Here is a 21377-nt window from a genome sequence, read left to right as displayed (position 1 = left end):
ATGCTTGATGTATGTGCGTGAAAGGGATATCTACATGATAAAATCGTGTATCATAAATACATTTTTGTACCTAGTTACCATCTAATCTAGGGTAAAATTGGGTCAAAATCGGGGTAACCTAATTCCACTTTGATCACTCATCTCTTCCCCCCTTCCTCTCGCTTTGTCAATCTATAATGGTATTATGCATTGACAACAAAAGATGATCCGAGGGGAATGCACTAGTTATGCTGCTGATTTATAATGACCGAGCGTTATATCTATCCCTTTTCCGTATTGATCGAAAGGAAGCAGGGTGCAAGGAAGATGTTACCTTATATATTGTAGAGGGGATTGCATGATCGAAAGGTAGGTGGCAACTGTAAAAGATTGCGTCGCATTTACCACTCTTCTAGAATGAGACCGTTATAATTATTGTCAAGACAGTGGATGATGATATTCATATCATGAATGATGATCTGGTATCCTTTCCGATATAACAGAAACGAACAAAGGTAAGCGCAGACGCAGTTAGTGACCTAATTTCAATGAATTACAATCTTTCAAAGATGATTCCAAAATCATCTTCATTCAATCCTTCTCCTACACCCATCAAGCCAATCACTTTGATTCTATCATAATCAATCAACTGAACTGAAAAAGGATATCCATAAATTATTTCCTTTGAATCGATCGAATCTAACTGCCATTCAAAACAAGCATGATATTTGCCTTTTTCGTTTGAAGGGGAAAAAAAGTAGTTGACTTGACCATATAGAGCAGGAATAAAAGGCAAACTTTTCAGTGAAGGTAATTTGTTTACAATAGATGATGGAGTGATTTCCCATGTATCGAAACCCTCACTCTTCCATGTACCTATCAATGGGTCATCATTTGATTTGCCTTTGATAGTGTTTCCAGAGAACGATGAAGAAGGAGATAACCATTTTCGCGTGGCATCCAGGTGTTCTTGATGTATGGATTCGATCCTGCAAAAAAAAAAAACCGTACAGCATAAGCAAGAAGCTATTTTACTTGTACTTATAATTTTAGGATGAGATCAATCACTTTACGATACTCACTTCTCAATCCAGTCCAATTTCTCTAATCCAGCAAATGCTTCAATCAATTTACACTTAACCAATGATCTTAAATATTTACCACCAGGATCAGAATTAGTTAAAATAGCAAATCCGACATTATATTTCGGTAATCTTGAAATACGCGATAAGAAGCCCTAAACAATCAAGGATCGTAATGTAAACAATTTGACTGATGATTAGGGACGTGATCAGAAACATTAGTGTATATCCACTCACAGGTATTTCACCACTATGTTCATTGACTAAAACACCTCTATGTGTACTTATTCTTTGAGCTAAACCATACAAGATAGTATGATCAGGAAATTCTAATCCACCTGAAGAACCAACAACATTTATGGGTTTGATACATTGTTTGTATTCTGGGATATCGGGTAGAGCTTTCAACCATTTTACCTATAAAGTTGATTTTTCAGAAACAATGATTATTGTCAGTTCATGCAGTATTACTTAGATTAAAAGATATCCACATTATGCAATATACTTCATCATGAAGTTGATTGATAAACTCGTTACTTACCAAATCATCTCCATTAATCCATAATCTTCCTGTACCTAAACCACCTCTTTCACCTAACTTCCTCAATCCAAAATCCAATATCTCCACCTTCCCTTCTTCTTGTATTTCCTGTTGGGCTGCATTCGGATCAAATCCCTTCCAAAAACCTTTGGAATATTCTTTTCCTTCCTCATCATGTTCAAATGTAACACTCTCCATACCTAATGGATCAAAAAATTCACTTTGGATATATTTTTCAAAATGTTGATTTGTTAATTTCTCAATTATCAATACAGCCAAATCATAAAGAAATGAATTGTATTGTTGTCCTTCTCGAAATCCTAATGTTGGTTTCAATTTACTTAGTCTATCTGGTAAGTCGTCTAATGAATATGATGGGTTCCACAAGGGATCATATCCTGGTAATCCAGTACGATGTGATAACATATCTTCTATAGTACATTCCTCTTCAGCTAGTTTATCATATAGCTTGAAATCAGGTAAAATTGTCTTAATTCTAGTTTTGACGTTTAGACCCTCACTTGTCAAAGCTCTGATTAAAGCTAAAGCTGTGAATAGCTTGGAACACGATGCCAAAGCGAATAAAGTCTGTAATGATCATAAAATAGTCAGTGGTCTCCCCTGTGACGACTCAAAAGTGTTTGATTGACGCCTCACCTTGCATGTAACAGGCTCAGACTCATCACGCTTTCCTAGTGTTATAATCTTATATTCTTCACCCTTAGTAACGACTATGGCACATCCCTGCACTGACCATTTATTCATCGCCGCTCGGATATCTTCTTCGAAGGATTCATTCATGATTTGCTCTAGATTGGTCATGATTGAATTGGCGATCTCTCGGTGTATCCTGTAAATTCCATATGATCAGTGACAATGAGTTTAGAGTGTAGAAAGTATAGTTTGGTCAGATGTAAATATATCTTTCAAATTCGGTCGTTAATACTTGTTGGTGTACCTTCTCTTCCCTTTCCATGATAATCGGGAAGACAACCTTTTAGGGTGGTCAGCACAGACGAAGACTCTGACGCACACACATCAAAGGAAGTAAACATCTTTGCCTCCTTTATTGCAGGGTAACATTCGTAAGGAGGAGGTGACACTTCTTGAACTCTGGAAGTTAAGGAGAATAACGATATGCATGGGGTTTCACATCGACATGACATGGAGGTATGTTGTTGAAAAAGCCTGTATGTGTAGTCATTCTGATGGCAAAACATATGGTGAGCTTTTGAACTTCTCGTAAGCCAAGGCGAGCAGTAAACGAGAAAACGAGAAGCTCACCGGACAAGCAGTATCACTTCCTTCCGTGTTATTCTATCGTCTTGATCCTCTTCTTCCATTTTGTACTGCTTGTGAACCAGGAGGAACACTTCGTAAAGGGTATACACGAACTTCTAATCGTTGATCTGTGTTTAGCGACATGTAAGCTACCTGCAATATCATGAAAAGATGTCGAGGACGAAAGAAGATAGGACTACTCACTACCATCCAAGACTTTTCCATTGACTAATTGTACAGCATAGCAAAAATCAGTCATAGTGCACAATGCATACCAAAACTCATCTTTTCTTGACACAGATGATGAGCACTCGTGGAGGAAAACATCAACTTACAGAAAGTGAACGTTTCCCAACCTTGCCACCTTAACATCCTAACCCAAGCAATACCTTTACTGTCCAATCTCAACTCTTGTACAGGTCCAATAGTAGATTGAATTAAATCTCTAATTTGCGCAGGTGTGATATCTCTCGAAAATGTTCCAATTGAAACTTCTCTACATGGTGTCTTGAGGTTATCTGGTGTTGCTTTTAAAGGTGCATGAGCGAAGGAAGGAAATGAGGGGTCCTTGTATTTGGATTTAATCTATAATACGATATCGTCAGCTCAACGTCCCCATCATGTCAATTCCTGTATATTGTTACTCTAAACTAAGGATTAAAAAAGGATAATCAACAGCTCACTTCAGTGAATGATAAAGATGTTTTAAGATGAGGTTTGATTATATTGTTATTTGCTTTATCTGAATTGAATGTTTCTTTGACTGTATTTATTGAGGTTGATGCTTTTCTTGGTCCGGTGGGTATAGGTTTTTTATACGGTGTAGGCCTATTTTCCAACCTACGTGAAGCTCTTTCTTCCGCTCTTTTCTTAGCGATAATCTATATCATTCATATATAGTTAGCTACTCGTATATCAAAAGCTACAGATTGTTTATGTATCAACAACTTACCTCATCAAGAGATAGGTCTATATCCATTGGTTCGATCATGATTTGGTTGTTTTGCTGCGATTTCACTATATATCGAAGTAGTGTTTCGCTTTGTCTAATATGAATTCCATCAAGTTGTTTCGTCACTTTTGAATCAAATAGTCGAAGAAGAAGAATAATACCGAGTCAACGAAAAGGAAGACAAGAGATACCATTAGAGTTTGATGCTTAAGATGTTCATGATCCTTGATGGTTGTACGTTCTACTGTCAGTATGAAAAAGGTCCGTGCGTTGATGACTGTAGTTGAGTAATCAATCAATAATCAATCAATCAATCAATAATATCCATCATATCAAAGGAATGTGTCGTAAACTCTATTTCTTCCCTATCCAGTATCTCGCTTTTCGTGATCGCTGTGAATGTACACGGGTGTGCTATAGAGGTGTATCATATCATCGTGCATGGTGAGCATATACATCCAATCGAAAAGAATAAGAATATCAAGAGGCAAAACGTTATTCATTATATATTCATGATCTATTACCGACTATCTCATCCATGTTGTACAAGCTCACTAATATTCAATACCTTTTCTCTCCTTCTTATGACTTGTTCCTTTTCCTGGTTTCAATTCCAAAACGATTCACTTGGATTATACCGTATCTTCCATACAAAGTTTAGGCATGATATTCATACCCATCAACTAATCAAGTGAAAGAAAAGTGATGATTCGATCAGTATAGTGCAATTCAAGAGATAGATAAATAGCCAGAAAAAAAGGTTTCTACTCACCTCTTGGATCAATAATTTAGCTGCATAAGGTATGGTTAAACCTATAACACCTTTTCCAGATTTACATTTTGGACACCAATTATTATATCCTAACATACCACAAGTTTCACAAACTTGAGTTTCGAATGCGTCTGATGAAATCATTAATCTTTCAAGAAGTAATTGAGTTGCACCGTAACCGATCAAACTATGAGTGGACAATTCAGGCGTATTAGCAAATAGACAAAAAAAAAAACAGCATAGTGATAAATGGGTTGAATGCGAAGAATGATATATTCTCTCATCACTCGTAAGTACTCACCAATCACGTTCCATTTCTCCTAATCTCAAACCACCATCTTTTGATCTACCTTCTGTAGGTTGTCTAGTTAAATTTGCTCTGGGTCCTGTAGGTCTAGCATGCATTTTATCCATGACCATATGCTAAATAGGATAGATGGTGCGAGTTAGTCAAACCATTCCAGTTGTACCATTTCAAGGATAACTCAAAGAATCTCAATTCTACTCACCTTCAATTTTTGATAGTAGATAGGACCGAAATAAACATAAGCTTCCATAGGTTGACCAGTTATACCACTTGTTAACATATCTTTACCAGCATATGAAAAACCTTTATCAATCAAGATTTGTGACATATCTACAACTTTTGATCCACCAAATGCTGTACCATATTGTAATTTACCAGCTAAAACACCTGCTTTACCTGATAATAATTCAATCATTTTACCGACCGTCCTGCAAGTGTGAAAAAGAATCAATTAGCGAAATGTCAATCCATTCAATTCAATAAGCTAAGTCCAAACTCACATTCTCGAAGGGAAACCATGTGGATTCATGATAATATCAGGAACGATACCTTGATCATTAAAAGGCATATCGGCTTGTGGAACAATTAAACCACAAACACCTTTTTGACCATGTCTTGAAGAGAATTTATCACCTAATTCAGGTCTTCTAGTTTGTCTTGTTAAGATTTTGATTAAAGAACCATCTTCACCTTCTGTTATCATGACTTTATCAATTTGAATTGGTTCAGGTAATTTATGTGTTATAGGTGAAGGTTTATATCCTTCGGTATTTGTCGTACCCCCTCTTGTATCTATTGGTGTTTCACGATGTATCATCACATCAAATTGATTTATTGTTGCTCCTGGAGCTGTCATTCCATCTGCTCTATCTATGAATGCATATGCATCCGGTCGAGGTAATGGATCTGGATAGGCTGTTCTTTCATGTGATCCATTGGCAAATGTTCTCATCGGTATAGTTTGTTTCTTTAAGACGTGACATCTACCAAATCCACGATCGACCGAAGCTCTATTCAAAATTAAAGCATCTTCAATATCATATCCTGAATATGACATTACAGCGACTGTAGCATTTTGTCCAGCAGGTAATTTGTTGTATCCAACTAATTCAATTGTTTTCGTTTTTACCATTGGTTGTTGTGGATATGTCATTAGATATAATAATGTATCAATTCGATTTAATTGATTATATGCTATAGCTCCTATAGCTTGTTTACCCATCGCACATTGATATGTATTACGTGGTGATTGATTGTGATGTGGATAAGGGATTAATCCTGCTACTGCACCTAATATTGTGAATGGTTCAATTTCTAAATGTGTTGTTTCTTGAATGATTTCAGATTCATAACATGCGATGAAAGAATCATTTTCTTCATTTACATCTAAATATTCAACTAAACCTGATCTTAAGAAATGATCAAATGTAACTTTTCCTTCTTTTAACAATTTCATATGTTGTGATGTTACTCTAGGTCTACCTTTTTCAACTATAATCATAGGTCGACAGATTCTACCACCATCACTTGCAATATAAATAGTTCGATGATGATGATTGATATAGATTGAAACGAATTCTGATGTTCTTCCTGCTCGACGTAATTTTCTAAATGTTCGGACAAATCTTTTAGCTAAATGCGTTACACCAATTAAAGTACCGTTGACTTGAACTAAATGAACTCCAGGACGATATAATTCATTTCCAGTTAATAAAGAGATATCTTCTACACCTAATAAGAAAGCCATTTTCAATAGAGGTTCTTCAGGTACATCAGTGGTGATATGCGTCATTAAAGCTAAATTTTTAACTAAACCACAAGCTTCACCTTCAGGAGTATCTGAAGGACACAACATACCCCACTGTGAAGGTTGTAAAGCACGAGGACCAGATACCTTTCTTGTTTTTTCGAATTGGGACGAAATACGTGTCATCATACCTAAAGCAGCGATGAAACTTAATCTTGATAGGACATGAGTTACACCAGCCCTTTCGACATGGAAACGTTTCAATGACCAGTTACCGGTTGATATAGATCGGACGAATGCAGAGGTAATAGGATCTCCTCCTTGTCTTATCAAAGATCCAGCATCAAATGGTCCTGCTCGCGATTTCTTCTCCAATATCTTGTCCATACGCTTTTTTAGCTCACTGTTGAAGGTTTTGAACGAATCTTCGAACAGAAGGGATAATAATTGACCAGCACTGGATGAATCGGAGAGGGTGGTCAGTATAGAACCAACTAGGTTGAACATCACCTAGGATATATACCCCTACTTACAGTTCTAAACGCTTATTACCAACATAATCTCTATCATCCACCATATGTTCATCTATCATAGCAGAAATTACTCTTCTTGACATTGTAGCTAAATAAATACATTTCGGTCTAAAATTCATATTTCTCACTGGAACATGACCTAATACCATTGCAGCTAAAGCTTGTTGAGCTATATCTGTAGGTGACAATTTTTGACCATATGAACCACTATCATCTTTAGCTTGATTTGGTGAGACTCTTGCACCAATCCATTCTAAAGCTTGACGTCTAGTAAATGTCTTTTCTCTTGCTGCTTCTTCTAAAGATACACCAAATGCTTCTTGATACCTTTCATCTGAACCACATATTAATTGTAATATTTCTTTATCTGATGTAATTCCCATAGCTTTTAAAGCGATAACTATAGGTATATATTCTTTAAAAGAATTGTGTCGTAGATATAATCGTTTATTTTTTGTTGTAACGTATGTTTTGACAACTCGATCATGTGTTGATGAAGTGACTTCAGCGGTAGTTTCATCTTTTTTTGGATCTCTCATTACTATAATTCTATTTTTTGATAATTGTTCTTGAACTAAGATAACTTTTTCTGTACCTTTTACAACGAAATAACCACCTGGATCCATTGGACATTCACCCATTCCAGCTAATTGAATTTCATTTTTATTTTTTAAATGACATAAATCACTTCTTAACATTACAGGTAACATTCCAATTTGAACACCTCTTTGTCTATTTTTTTTATCTTCACCTTGATATTCAATATCAACAAAAATAGGTGCACTATATGTTGAATCTGTTAATCTACATTCCATTGGTGTTAATAAATTTGCAACTTGATTAGAATCATGTCTTGATGGTTTACCAACTCTAATATCCAAATATCGAATGTAGTAATATGGATTTATATCTGATACAACCCTTGAATTCGCTGCTAAAATTGCTTTTATATCTACATTGACAAAATAATTGAATGAATCTAAATGTTGTTTGACTAATCCTTTTACTTTTAAAAATGCTGGTAAAAGTTCCCATTTGTCCTGAATGCTATAGTATTAGCGTGTTCATCTACGTATAATGTTCCACTAAAATTGAGCCCAATTTACTCACTTCAACACTTTTCACACCTTTAGAATACCAATCTGCACTTTTCTGACTACCGTATGTTTGTCTCATCAATTCTGCCCATTCTTCTTCTCCTTTATTGATATCAGGTTTTTTATCTGCTGAAGATACAGTCGTCGAAGGTCGTAATGGTGCTTTACCTTTTCCCGCCGCTGCTGTTGATGTAGCGCCAATTCTAGGTTTAACATCTTGACCTCCTGATGGACCAGCTCTAGGTACTCTTGTTCGAGAAGCAGGAGCCGAAGAAGATGATGAAGCTGCTGGTGCTGCTCTCTTAGCAGGCGCTCGAGCTGGAGGCATGATGGGATGCAGGGTGAGGGTATGGGGAAGGGCTGAAAGAGAATGAGGTTGGGAAATACAACTGGAAGAACAACAAAATAATGAAATTGAAATTTCAGAACTGAACCTTTCGAGATGATTTACTAAGCGGCAACAAGCGAGCCATACTAGAATAGGCACATGGTTACAGTCGTCTTTAAGAGGTGAACCTAGATAGGCTCGCGAGTTCCCCTCTTTTCTTGTTCCAGCGGAATGATCGGAGCTGCCACGTGTTTCAAGTGTTTCAGTTACGTTACAAGATGAATCATTGACTGACACAGGAATGTAAGTGCTGCAAGAGAGAGAGTGTTATATACACAGCTTCTTATAACCCTATACCTTTCTCTTCCTCTTTATATTCTTCTTCATTCAGCTACTAATCATATCTTGAAGTAAACACTATCAAGATGGACAACACTCCCAGACAGATATTCCAAACCCCAAACAACGTATAGTGAGTATGAATCTTCTCTGTTCGTCAACTCAAGCAATCTGTCTAGTGATATTGAGGAGGTTTCGCAATCAAGGTTGATGCGTTGGCAACGGGGATCAAAGCGCTTTGCTACAGCTTCACTGACCAAAATTACACTTTAGTGTACTTCAACAACCATGGAACTTTGTTAAAGAACTAGGTCAAGGTGCTTATGGTTGTGTATCATCAGCTAGAAATACTCATACAGGAGAAACATGTGCAGTAAAGAAGGTAACTAATGTATTCCAGAAAAAGGTGAGCTGTCGTGACGATACCATCGACGTTATAGTTATAAAAGCTCATCTTCTCCTCGACAGATCCTTACAAAGAGATGTTTGAGAGAGTTGAGGTTACTTCACCATTTTAGAGGTCACAAAAATGTAAGTTTTTTATCGTTATCACCGTGATGGCCGAGAATACCACTCACTGATCAGTCATCTCGATACAGATAACATGGTCAGTCCGCTAGGAGAAACCTCGCTTCTGAAATCATGACATAACTGATATTTGTACCAGCTTATACGACATGGATATTGTTTTCGATCCACCCGGAACTGGTCAATTCAGAGAAGTATATTTGTATGAGGAATTGATGGAAGCGGATCTTCATGCAATCGTAAGTCTGAGGCAAAGGCTCCATATTCAATGTTGCACTGACTGACCTTGTCTTACCTGACATTAGATTCGATCAGGTCAACCTCTCTCAGACGCCCATTTCCAATCGTTCTTATACCAAACTCTTTGCGGTCTCAAAGTCAGTTATTTCGACTCTGACGCCTTGAGAAGTACCGCTTACGCCGTGATATAGTACATACACTCAGCCAACGTTCTCCATCGAGACTTGAAACCCGGAAATCTTCTCGTCAACGCTGATTGTGAATTGAAAATCTGTGATTTCGGTTTAGCAAGAGGGTTCCAACCTGGGGCTGTGCAAACAGATCAAGGTCAAGCTGGGTTCATGACTGAATGTGAGCTCACCCTAGTGCATGTTACCTAATTGAGCTGACCCATCCATTTTAGATGTTGCTACCAGATGGTACAGAGCTCCAGAAATTATGCTTTCGTTCGCCAATTATGTGAGTATGGTCGTTAGCTGGGTTGTCGCAAATACATGTTTAGCTGACTGTATACATACTATAGACCTCTTCAATTGACATGTGGTCCGTAGGTTGTATATTAGCAGAATTATTAGGTGGTAAACCAATCTTCAAGGGAGAAGATTATGTGGATCAGTTGAATAGGATTTTGAATTTGTTGGGTACACCTACAGAAGATACTTTACGAAGAGTTGGTTCACCTAGAGCACAAGATTATATTAGATCTTTACCTATCAAACCCAGAGTCCGATTCGATACTTTATACCCTAATGCTCAACCATTAGCTTTAGATTTATTACAAAAGTTGTTGACATTTGATCCATTGAAGAGGTATGGCTGTGAAGAAGCTTTAGAACATCCTTAGTGAGTTGTAAGATTCCACCAGATCAAGCCTCTCAATGATACCGCATCATCTGCATTGATGAAATGATGCAATCAGCCTCTCTGCCCTATCTTACCAGCTCATTCCTGATATGCTATCTCGCCCCGCAAGTGCTGACTGAACACTCTTCTAGCCTCGCTGTTTGGCACGATCCCGCAGATGAACCTTTGTGCGAAGTCGTATGTGCATATAAAGCTCACTGATTCTGTGATACAAGTGCTGACCCTGACGGTTTTGACATGATAGCCATTCGACTTCTCTTTTGAACAAGAAGATTCAACATCTGGTATGCGACAATTGATCCTTGACGAAGTCCGATCATTCCGAAATCTCGTTCGAGTACACGCCGCTCCACCACCAACCAGAAAAGAAAGTGATGCATTACCTCAAGCAATGCAAGCTTCTTCTGAGCCTGGAGCCGGCGTTGGACCAGCTTTCTCAGGTAATGGTGCCGAAGCTATAAATCATAGTGATGACGTTGAAGAACATCCTGGAAGTGCTTTAGAAAGGCAATTGGATCAACATAGAATATAGGTATATGAAATTATCCAAAAATTATGCAGGATGTCCGAGAGTTCATTCAGCCACCAAGAAAAGTCATGAGTTTGAAATTTGTAGATATACATGTAATGTCAACAGCCGACAGAACAGCTTAATTTCTTAGATGGCTACGTGACCTGTCGGTACCCTCGGGGACTAACGACCTTGTATGTACTGATATGTATGAAATCATTGTGCATGTCCACCACATCTGAGGTCTAGGCAAGCACAAGCAACCTTTGCTTTGTGCACAACATTATGCAAGCAAGTCAAACTGGTGATGAATTGAACATGCATGATCATTTCTGCTGTGATTCCGTCATGATCCAGGCGGTCGCCGCCATCGATAGCCTGAATTACAATAACAACAACAACAACGAAGAGCAACGAATATCTAAACTTTCATCTGTCTTCTTCTTTCCTGGTGATGCAGCACAAAACCATGTCGATACTGTGACCAAAATGAGCAATCATCTACAATCACATACCTATCCACCTTTACCTGCGTCATCATCATCAAGACGGAATTTAGAACTACCACCAAACTCAACGAGACCAAAACCTAAACCTAAACGCAAGAGAAAACGATTTTTACCTACAAGTCGAGGATTTTCATCTTTTTTATATCACACAAGTTTTTATTTATTCATTTTATTAATTGCTGTTTTATTAGTTGGTTCAGCTTGGGGTTTAGGTGATCAAGCTTTTAGAAATGATGATCAGAAAAAATGGAATATATTTGTTTTAGTTGCTGCTTATGTTGCTTTGGTAGGTCACCCCTTACTAGGACCTGCTCTTTTGTTTTTCGATGGATATTGCAACGTTGCATCAATGTTAGGATAGAAGAAGACAGATGACAGTGTTGTATTGTAGAAGAGAGAGCTGATCTTGATGTTTCGTTCTTATGTAGGGTATAATTTCAGTCTTACATGTTTGGTCAAGAGTTTTAAGTATAAAGAGGATTTTAAGAACAATGCCAAAACCTTATATACCTACTAAAACAGTTGATCTGCCTAAGGTAGGTTAATCTACAAACTGTATCCGTCACCTTCTGAAAGATGAATGGTTTTGGTATGATCTATTTGTTGACGTTGGATTTGATACGTCTTCATCTTTATAGACTGTAGCTAAACATATAGCAACTGAATATTCCCGTACAGCGGTTATAGCTCATATTTCACAAGCTACGACTGGTCAACAAGAAGGTTGGGGTAGACCAGGTAAGTTGTGTGGGATGTAACGTTATGGATTACGCTCACGTTTACAATATTGTCTTTTCCTATTGATAATCATTATTTGTAGGCACGAAGTGGGAAGATAAACATTTTAGAACATATATATTATCTACTATACCTATAATGAGTGAGTTTTAGGCTCTCTTCTCCTCAATTCATCAAGGACTACTGTAGTATTGATATATGATTGATGCTGACTGGTATTCATACAACTCTTCATAGGACAAACACTTGCACCTACCTCAGATGTTTCCCCTCTATCTCTTCAACCTCTTTTAGACGCTTCATCAGCCATCAAAGATAACGGTGCAATTAGATTATTCGTTAACTCTTATGCTAAGATCATCGAGAGAGCAAGATATGGAAGAAAGGAACCTGATCAAGCTGATGCTGAAGCTGTTGAGAAAGTTGTAGAGGTAGTTTTACTTACGTGAGTGGAGTCATTTCTCTTGAGTAATAGAATTATGCTGATAGTAGGTAATACCCCTAGACTTGAGGTAAAACGTCGTCGTGAGAAAGATAAAAGTAAACCTCAGTAATCTGTATCAAATTAGCTACATACAACGTTGTACAACAATATACAGTTAACGAGCCGCTACGACAATCATGAAGTCTATGTTTTCCACACATCACTATCGACATTTCTTATCTAAATCTTCATCATGTTAATCCCACACCCAGAGGTAGAGGTTCTCCCTTCGCCCCTCCTGATGCAGCATTATCTTTCTTTTCAGCTTTAGCTTCGCCTGAATCCTCGGCTTTTTTCTTCTTTTGAGTTTTCTTTTTAGGTGGTGGAGCAGTTTCAACAACCGGAGGTGCAGCGGCAGCGGCGGCGGCAGCAGCAGCAGCAGCATCTTTCTTCTTCTTCTTGGTTGGTGGTGGATTATCAGTTTCCACTTTTGGTGGTTCAGGTTCGATTTTCGTTTCTGCGTTCTTCTTCTTCTTCTTGCCTTTTGGTTTAGGTTCAGGTTCTTCTTCTTCTACAGGTGGTGGAGGTGGTCTTTTCTTTTTCGTCTTCTTCTTTTCTCCATTTGATGTTTGTGCTGCACCGTCCGCTATTGTAGTGTTGTTAGCTGTATCATCAGCACCGTTGAGTGATTGATTTGGATCATTCGGTAATTGTTGAGATGGTAATCCAGGTGGAGGTCTACTTGCAGCTTCTCTAGCTTCTTGTTCTCTCTTCTGTTTGATCAATTCATATTGTTCTTTTGCTCTTAATACATTCCAATTAGGTTGGAATCGTCCAGTTGAAGATGTACCACTACCGCCGGCAAGTGATGAAGAAGGTCCACCCATAGATCTATCACTCGTAGTACCTGCAGTCAATAATCTACGCATTTTATCTAAATTCGATTTTGATCCATTTACATTTCCACCATTTTCACCGCCTAGATTATTTGGATCTCTAAGTTGTCCATCTGAAGATAAATTAGTTTGTGCAGGTGAAGTTAATGCTAATGCTAAGGTTGCATTACGTGTAGCTAAGATGGAAGTTCCGAGATATAATGGTGGAGATGTGGCTGCCTAAATGGTATACACAAAATGGTATTAGTTCACCTTGAAAGCAGACACAAATCATTGTCAGAATATGGAGGTGAACATACAATGATTCTAGATTCCAGTTCCAAACTCATACCCTCATCTACATTTTGACCTTTTCTTTCTAACATTACATCAATGGTTTGTGCTAAAGTTTCTGCTGCAGGTCTCATTACTACTCTTGATCTAACATCAGGTATTCGTCTATAGTCTTGAACTTCCACGACTAAACACCCATCGACAAATGATATTGGTGGTTGTATGTTGTATAAGAACCGGATTAGGGATGCGGGAATCACTTGAGATCGAAGTGCCAAGAGGAAAGGCTAAAATGTATAAGGAATTATCAGCGGCTAACTCGTTTTAAGGATGAATGACAAGGTGAGAGAGAAAAGCTATACGACTTCAGTGTGATACTCACCTTCATATCACCATCATATTGGAAGTTCATAGGCTATGATAGTGTATCGTCAGTGTTTACTCTTACAATTCTTACAAGATACTAAAGGTGAAATATCATAACTCACCGAATTCTCAAATCTCCAATGACCTTGAAACAGCTGAACAGTTAAAGAAGGTTCCCATCTTCTTGATTTCTTCAACACAGCTCTAGCAAATCGATGATGATTATATCCTGATGCACTGGCCATTTTCTGGATATATGATCATAGATCATACGAGACCTCTTAATGGTGGATGCTTTGGTTTTTTGTATCAAGGAGGAAGAGAAAAAGGAGGAAAAACAAATGAAAATGAAGGATGTTTAGGTGAAGCTAAGTTAGTTAGCCGGTCGCGACTTGGATCAAGTTTACGGTGGAGGGTGTTGATGATTGTTCATCTATCTCTCATGTTATCTCTGTACAGCATGTTCTCTATGCATGTATAATTCAATCAAGCTCAAGATCTTGATGTCTCTCATAGCATGGATACAACCAATTTACTTAGAGGATAACGCAAAGATTTTCGACATGACAGCCCAACAAAGCAGAATGATCCCACAAAGATCCCATTTCATCACATCACGTTACCGAACTATCAGGAATTTACAAAATTTCAATTTTTAATGTTCTCGCCATTCCTTTCTGACTGGAAGGCTTCTCATGCTTTTTCATTTATCACTTTTACTATCTCATCTATAATCTCAGATAGTCTATTAAAATGTCGCTCGATGATACTCAGAAAGCTCTCAATGCAAGAGTAAGGAAATTATCAATAGTTTTGGGTATAAGTATCGCTTTTTTCATTGTTGAAATTTCAAGTAAGTCTCCGAAATTATGATAAAGATACCGAGATTTCCAGGTTATGCATAACGTCAAGGTTGTTGATGTATTGTATGTATATTTTTGGATTGACAGTTGGCTTCAAGACTGGTGCTTTGGCTCTTATTGCTGATGCCGTGAGTTTATGTGTAGCCTATCTTACAATAAATGCTGATATTTTAATATAGTTTCACTACTTAAACGTAAGTCTGAGTCCAACAGCTCGAAATACAAACCTGATACTTACGGATGTGCTATCTCAGGATATTGTATCCTAGTGAGTAAGAAGCTATATTTACTTTCTTATCGGTACTGACCATTACTGCAGTGTTATAGCGCTAGTAGCAACCCTGGTAAGGAAATTATTTCATTGACCAATTAGTCTGGCAATCTCTTGACTGATAACCTATATTTTAGCTTAGTCGTAGGGGTACAGGGGTAAGTAAAATGCATCTGGATTTACCCATCGAGCATGGACCTTGGCTAATGGAAATACTCATATAGCCACCTGGATATACATTCGCCTATAGAAGAGCAGAGATAGTAGGGGCATTCTTCAATGCGAGTTTCCTAATAGCGTTGGCTTTGTCTATCTTCCTTCAAGCTTTAGAACGATTTATCAATGTTGAAGATGTCGATCATCCATTATGGGTAATGATTGTTGGATGTTGTGGATTAGCTTTAAATATAGTTAGTATATTGGTTGTTCATGGTGAGTAAAAGCAATTTCCCCTTTTCAATCTCAATGTGAGGGAAGCCGGATGCTTACTGGGGTCCATGCGATATAGAACATGGACATGATCATGAGAAACCATCTTTCCCTGATGAACCATTGGATATGGAATTATCAAGAATGAGAGCTCTTCCCAGATCGACTGTTTCTGGAAAAGGTTCTGTAGCTCCTTTGAATGTTGATGTGAGAGAACTCTGCCTATTTTATTGTGCATGGTAAAATCTTGATGTGATCGGTTCTGCAGCATTCTCAACATCATCATGCACAGAAGAACGAATCAGCCAAAGAGCCAGCTAGAAATCTAGGTCTGTTAGGAGTTTTGGTACACTTGTTGGGGGATGCTATCAACAGTGAGTCAAGACTTAGATGATACGTCAAGAGTATGCTAACTGCTTTTTCCAAATATTAGACATCGGTGTCATTATCGCCGCCGCTATAATGTGGAAAACCTCTTCCCCTCATAGGTTTTATGCTGATCCTGCAGTATCAATGATCATTTCAATTCTAATCTTTGCTGGTGCCATTCCTTTGGGTAAGCAGTACAGTTACTTCTATATCAGTATTGATACTGATATCAAGGATCCCGTAGCGAAACGGTCTTCAAGAGTATTGTTAGAAGCAGCTCCCACCAACATCAACCCAGAACTCGTGCGAGAAGACTTGATGACTGTAAGTATACTATTGCCGTCTTTGCAGTAGTATATGCATGCTAATGTAATCCGCCAACAGATTCCTGGTGTAGTATCAATACATGAATTACATTTATGGCATCTTACAGAAAAGTAAGCTTTATCGCTGGTGTTTTTTTTTGAGTCTAAGCTGATAGTCACTCACATTGTACCATTTGCGTTATAGCGACGTTCTCGCCTCATTCCATGTTCATGTGAATGTTAGTGATATAGAAGGTTGGTTACCTATAGAAAAGGAATTACGGTCATGCTTTGCTGCTCAAGGTGTCACGCATGTCACTATATCGCCAACATTCGATGGTGTCAATAAAGCCGTTTTGGGGGCCAGTAATGTTGATTGTGATCCTGCTTGCTCGTTCGTACCTTCATAAATAAGTCATGATAATTAGGAGAGGATATATATTCATATAATCGTACCATACAACTCAAGTATAATACATCTATGGTAGCAATCATAGGCATTAGCTACTATCACTACCTGCAAAATATATGCATGCACGCAGAAATGCTACTCTTTATCAGCTTTGAATATCCCATAATCCCAGTCAAGGATGTGGAGGGATTGAATCTGGATATAATGATAGTCGCGCGTCATCATCAGGCATCAACAAACATCGTTAATTCCATCTTTATCCTTGCTCTCATACCCACACTTCTTGCTCTTTTCCCATTTACCATCCATCCATGCTCATAGTCCAGCAGGCAAGATGAGCAATTCCAACTTCCTAGATGTAAGCATTGGATCCTTAGAATCTCCAGCTGGAGCAATAAAGCTGATCACCCTTTTCAACATGATAGAAAGCAATCGCGTTGGTGCAGAAGGCTATAGATGAGGATGTCAAGCAAAATTATGCTGTATGTGATATGGAACAGGACAGCCCCAACGTGAGGCGTTTGCTAATGCTTGGAATATATAGGAAGCATATAAGCAGTATCAGGATGCGCTGGATTACTTTATGATGGTAAGTTAATCAGTCTATATTTGCTTGTGCATGAGCGTCAGTTGAATGATCATGCTAACTTGTGTAATTAGGCCATGAAATGTATGTATACTCTTCTTACTCATATCACCCACCTCCATCGTACAACTCATGCATCAGATTTTCTATACGTTCACTACCACAATCAACATCGCTGATACACTCCCCTCCAACATGATTAGACGAAAAGAACGATAAATTGAAAGAATTAATTAGAAAGAAATTTACAGAATATTTAGATCGAGCTGAGAAATTGAAAGAACATATAGCTAAATCAGAAGAGAAACGTACGAAAGCTAAAGTTGGTGTCAATGGTGTAGGTGGAGGATCTAATGCTGGTGGACCTGATGTTAAAGGAGATGGTTCAGGTGGAGAAGGTGATGATCCAGAAATCAAGAAATTAAGACAAGGATTACAAGGAGCGATTTTAAGTGAATCGCCAAATGTACAATGGGATGATGTTGCTGGTTTAGCACAAGCAAAAGAAGCTTTAAAAGAAGCTGTTATATTACCAATAAAATTCCCACAATTATTCACAGGTAAAAGAACTCCTTGGAGAGGTATTTTATTATATGGTCCACCAGGTACGGGTAAATCGTTTTTAGCAAAAGCTGTAGCAACAGAAGCAAAATCTACTTTCTTTAGTGTCTCAAGTTCTGATTTGGTATCAAAATGGATGGGTGAATCTGAAAGGTGAGTTAGTCGGTTAATAAGTTTGATACCTTTGTCGCAAGACCGAGATTAGGGTGGATGGACAGTTTACGGTGGACAGAAACCATAAGAGGATTATTCAGAGACGAATCAATCTGCATCCTGTGCTTGTCCCACCTAGCTAACTCTTGGAACCTCTATAGACTCGTGAAACAACTCTTCCAAATGGCTAGAGAACAGAAACCAGCAATCATCTTTGTAGATGAAATTGATTCTTTGACCGGTACAAGAGGAGAAGGAGAATCCGAGGCTTCACGACGTATCAAAACTGAGTTCCTAGTACAGATGAATGGTGTAGGAAATGAGGAAACAGGTGTATTAGTTCTGGGGGCTACAAATATTCCATGGCAATTAGATCCAGCTATCAAGCGAAGGTAAGTTGTTCGAATTTATATAAATTAAGTTGTGCAATCTGTATAGCTAGTAAAAGTAGTCAAATACTGACATTTAATGCTCGGAATAGATTCGAGAAACGTATATACATCCCTCTTCCTGATGTTCAAGCTAGACGACGGATGTTTGAGTTGAATGTCGGTACTACACCGAATGGTCTCACTGCAAGAGATTTCACCACTCTAGCTGAACAAACCGAGGGGTAAGTCCGATGTCCTCGCCACTGACCTTAGCTAATACATGTCACAGGTATTCTGGAAGTGATATAGCGGTAATAGTAAGAGATGCATTGATGCAACCTGTTAGAAAGGTATTATCGGCAACTCATTTCAAAGAGGTAAGTTCGGTGTCCAGCCACATTCCCGATCAAATCACCTCTGCCCATACTGATTACATACCCCGGAATACATAGGTAGAGTCAGATGGCAAAACAAAACTTACGCCTTGTTCACCTGGCGATCCCGCTGCTGTCGAGAAGACATGGACCGATGTAAATTCGGAAGAATTGTTAGAACCTTTGTTGAGTGTAAAAGATTTCGAAAAAGCTATCAGTGTGAACAGACCCACTGTTACTCAAGCGGATATAACCAAACATATCGAGTTTACCAATGAAGCAGGTATGTGTTCTATCAGTCATGCCTGTGCGCCCGTAAAATACGATGGTATAGAGCTAATTTCATTCTGCTATAGGTGGAGAAGGCGCTTAGACTGTTATACATGTTGTTTCGATTCTATCATTGTACATCAAAGACTGACACCATATTGTTATGCAGACTATTATCACTGGTGATATGATGAGGTACATGATATGTCGAGTGAGCTTCTGGTATGAGAATCAGATATATATTTATATAAAAGTCGGACTGAACAACCTTAAGAGCTATTACCCGTATGATCTTTACATCGCTAATAACCACAGCACCTAAAAGCTCGATAGAACCACTCGTTAATTATCATTATCAAGTCTTCTCTTTCTTCTTTTGCAGTAATCACCACCGGCCTTACTATCATCCACGCTCTTCTCGGCGAACAAGGCATTTACACTGGGTAATCCATTAGCATCAAGTGATGGAGAAGGAGCAATATCAGCTGCAGGTTTTGTGGGATCTGCTGGAAGGGTGGAAGATGGAGCAACAGCAATTGGATTGTTGGCAGGAACAACCGGTGTAGAAGCTGCTGGGGCAACGGGGGGTACTGTAGCTGGAGAAGAAGAATCTGGAACCACTGAGATTGAAGATTCAGCACCTGAACCTGCCGCAGAAGATGAGTTTGCAGCTGTTTCCCCTCCGCCTGCTCCCGATCCTCCTGGAAGCCCTTTCCAATCACCTACATCACCCGGGATATTGGAATATTTTGGACCAGCGAAATTGTCTAATACTTTATATGTCACCTCGGGATTTGTTTTACAATTACCACCATTGATCTCTGTCAAGGCTTGAGCTAATCATCGCAGGTAGAATGTATATCAGAACATGTTCCTGTTTGGATGGACAACAAAAGTATCCTCCGATCAATTAACTCACAACTGATATCAATACCACTTCCACCACTGCATCCAGGACAAGCATCGCCGATGAAGAGTGGACCTTCGGAAAACTTGAAGAGTGTTCCATCGGCTTTGTAAACTTGGATCCTACCAATCAAAAATGTTAGAAAGGATTATAGCTTGGAGTAGTGAGTTTACCAGAGTTATCCCGATACTCACTCTTTACCACAGTATGCAGCTGGATTGGGTCCCATTAAACTTGCGTCGAAAGCTAAATGCATTGTACATCAGTATACAGTATGCTGCGCAAGTGATCACTAAAAAAAGCGACCAAGTGATACCACTAGCTTACCAACAAATCTGTTATCTCCCATTTGCTCAGCACTATAGCCACAAGCTCCGTAATTGGTCATTTGTCCTACATAAAATTCATGTGTGACACCTTGATCGACATCGCCTTCTTTACCACAAAGTCCAGCTCCATCGTAGTAGCTGTAACAAAGTGGTTAGACAGGAACATTATATCAGTAAATCATAACAATCATAAAATAACTTACAGAGTAGCTTTAGCCGCGTTAGCGATTTGGAGTAATGCCATTGCAGCAGCGATATCGAGGACAAACATATTGAGCGATCGTTTGTATAGGATTGTTTCGAGGACAATGATGGATTTGGAATATATGCAAGGATTGATGTAACGGGGAAGAAGCGATAAAAGTATAGTATCTATCTAAAGAATGTAATGAGCATCAACCAGTGATATCTCGAACAGCTCGGATTGAAAATTGGGTTGAGGGGAAAAAAACAAACAGTTAATGCTATTTCCCGAACGGGGTACTTATACTATTCATAAAATGGTCAGTTCGACAACTCGAATTATATGTTGTCTGATCAAACTTAATCCAAATCTCACCAAAATCATCTAGTGTTAATGCGATGAAAGGTATTTCTCAATTCCACTTGTAAAAACAGATAAAGTAAGGTATGAATTGTGCGTAATCAGGGGATATTGCAACATATAAATCAATAATGTTTGATTTACTTGTGCCAATCAGCTTAAATCAAAGGTGCTAAAACATATAGGTGAGTCTCGAACCTGAAATAGAATTGCTAATTTGTAAAATAAAAAGTATCCTTTGTCAAGTGAAAAGTCAAATACAGGATGATTACCATTCTACGAAAATGAATGCTGTTCTACTCTAGTGACAAAGTGCCTTTTCTGAA

General features: G+C 38.4%; 9 protein-coding genes across 9 annotated transcripts; 4 read left to right on the top strand and 5 right to left on the bottom strand.

The window, feature by feature from the left end:
* Positions 1-532: 532 nt before the first annotated feature.
* L201_003870 (uncharacterized protein) lies at positions 533-2424 on the bottom strand (the record flags this gene model as incomplete). Its single annotated transcript, XM_066219621.1, has 5 exons — positions 533-968; positions 1062-1216; positions 1299-1478; positions 1603-2190; positions 2260-2424. 5 exons carry the CDS (start codon positions 2422-2424, stop codon positions 533-535), a joined length of 1524 nt encoding a protein of 507 aa, XP_066075718.1.
* Positions 2425-2919: 495 nt separating this feature from the next.
* On the bottom strand, positions 2920-3874 carry L201_003869 (uncharacterized protein; the record flags this gene model as incomplete). Its single annotated transcript, XM_066219620.1, has 5 exons — positions 2920-3011; positions 3088-3111; positions 3219-3468; positions 3567-3764; positions 3836-3874. 5 exons carry the CDS (start codon positions 3872-3874, stop codon positions 2920-2922), a joined length of 603 nt encoding a protein of 200 aa, XP_066075717.1.
* Positions 3875-4467: 593 nt separating this feature from the next.
* Positions 4468-8619, bottom strand: L201_003868 (uncharacterized protein; the record flags this gene model as incomplete). Its single annotated transcript, XM_066219619.1, has 7 exons — positions 4468-4518; positions 4608-4794; positions 4909-5030; positions 5117-5342; positions 5415-7118; positions 7195-8234; positions 8305-8619. 7 exons carry the CDS (start codon positions 8617-8619, stop codon positions 4468-4470), a joined length of 3645 nt encoding a protein of 1214 aa, XP_066075716.1.
* Positions 8620-9044: 425 nt separating this feature from the next.
* On the top strand, positions 9045-11122 carry L201_003867 (uncharacterized protein; the record flags this gene model as incomplete). Its single annotated transcript, XM_066219618.1, has 11 exons — positions 9045-9091; positions 9232-9364; positions 9427-9489; positions 9558-9565; positions 9626-9725; positions 9792-9863; positions 9918-10077; positions 10130-10185; positions 10250-10569; positions 10722-10767; positions 10835-11122. 11 exons carry the CDS (start codon positions 9045-9047, stop codon positions 11120-11122), a joined length of 1293 nt encoding a protein of 430 aa, XP_066075715.1.
* Positions 11123-11590: 468 nt separating this feature from the next.
* On the top strand, positions 11591-12902 carry L201_003866 (uncharacterized protein; the record flags this gene model as incomplete). Its single annotated transcript, XM_066219617.1, has 6 exons — positions 11591-11896; positions 12039-12146; positions 12249-12348; positions 12431-12490; positions 12586-12793; positions 12854-12902. 6 exons carry the CDS (start codon positions 11591-11593, stop codon positions 12900-12902), a joined length of 831 nt encoding a protein of 276 aa, XP_066075714.1.
* A 121-nt stretch (positions 12903-13023) lies between these two features.
* L201_003865 (uncharacterized protein) lies at positions 13024-14552 on the bottom strand (the record flags this gene model as incomplete). The annotated part of the gene is made up of 4 exons (XM_066219616.1): positions 13024-13887; positions 13968-14228; positions 14324-14356; positions 14430-14552. The coding sequence occupies 4 exons, from the start codon at positions 14550-14552 to the stop codon at positions 13024-13026; spliced, it is 1281 nt and encodes a 426-aa protein (XP_066075713.1).
* A 508-nt stretch (positions 14553-15060) lies between these two features.
* Positions 15061-16954, top strand: L201_003864 (uncharacterized protein; the record flags this gene model as incomplete). Its single annotated transcript, XM_066219615.1, has 13 exons — positions 15061-15160; positions 15258-15298; positions 15350-15364; positions 15425-15438; positions 15490-15514; positions 15579-15599; positions 15666-15873; positions 15950-16077; positions 16139-16244; positions 16304-16426; positions 16484-16563; positions 16624-16676; positions 16750-16954. 13 exons carry the CDS (start codon positions 15061-15063, stop codon positions 16952-16954), a joined length of 1119 nt encoding a protein of 372 aa, XP_066075712.1.
* A 336-nt stretch (positions 16955-17290) lies between these two features.
* Positions 17291-19374, top strand: L201_003863 (uncharacterized protein; the record flags this gene model as incomplete). The annotated part of the gene is made up of 10 exons (XM_066219614.1): positions 17291-17314; positions 17382-17438; positions 17501-17545; positions 17617-17626; positions 17746-18256; positions 18418-18648; positions 18738-18869; positions 18917-19004; positions 19080-19284; positions 19358-19374. 10 exons carry the CDS (start codon positions 17291-17293, stop codon positions 19372-19374), a joined length of 1320 nt encoding a protein of 439 aa, XP_066075711.1.
* Positions 19375-19613: 239 nt separating this feature from the next.
* Positions 19614-20778, bottom strand: L201_003862 (uncharacterized protein; the record flags this gene model as incomplete). The annotated part of the gene is made up of 5 exons (XM_066219613.1): positions 19614-20107; positions 20191-20300; positions 20373-20424; positions 20506-20645; positions 20711-20778. The coding sequence occupies 5 exons, from the start codon at positions 20776-20778 to the stop codon at positions 19614-19616; spliced, it is 864 nt and encodes a 287-aa protein (XP_066075710.1).
* Positions 20779-21377: the final 599 nt, after the last annotated feature.

Source organism: Kwoniella dendrophila, chromosome 5 (genome assembly GCF_036810415.1).
Source record: "Kwoniella dendrophila CBS 6074 chromosome 5, complete sequence".
Classification (NCBI taxonomy): Eukaryota; Fungi; Basidiomycota; class Tremellomycetes; order Tremellales; family Cryptococcaceae; genus Kwoniella; species Kwoniella dendrophila.
The sequence above is the reverse complement of the archived record's forward strand: the minus strand, read 5'-3'. Positions and strand labels throughout refer to the sequence as shown.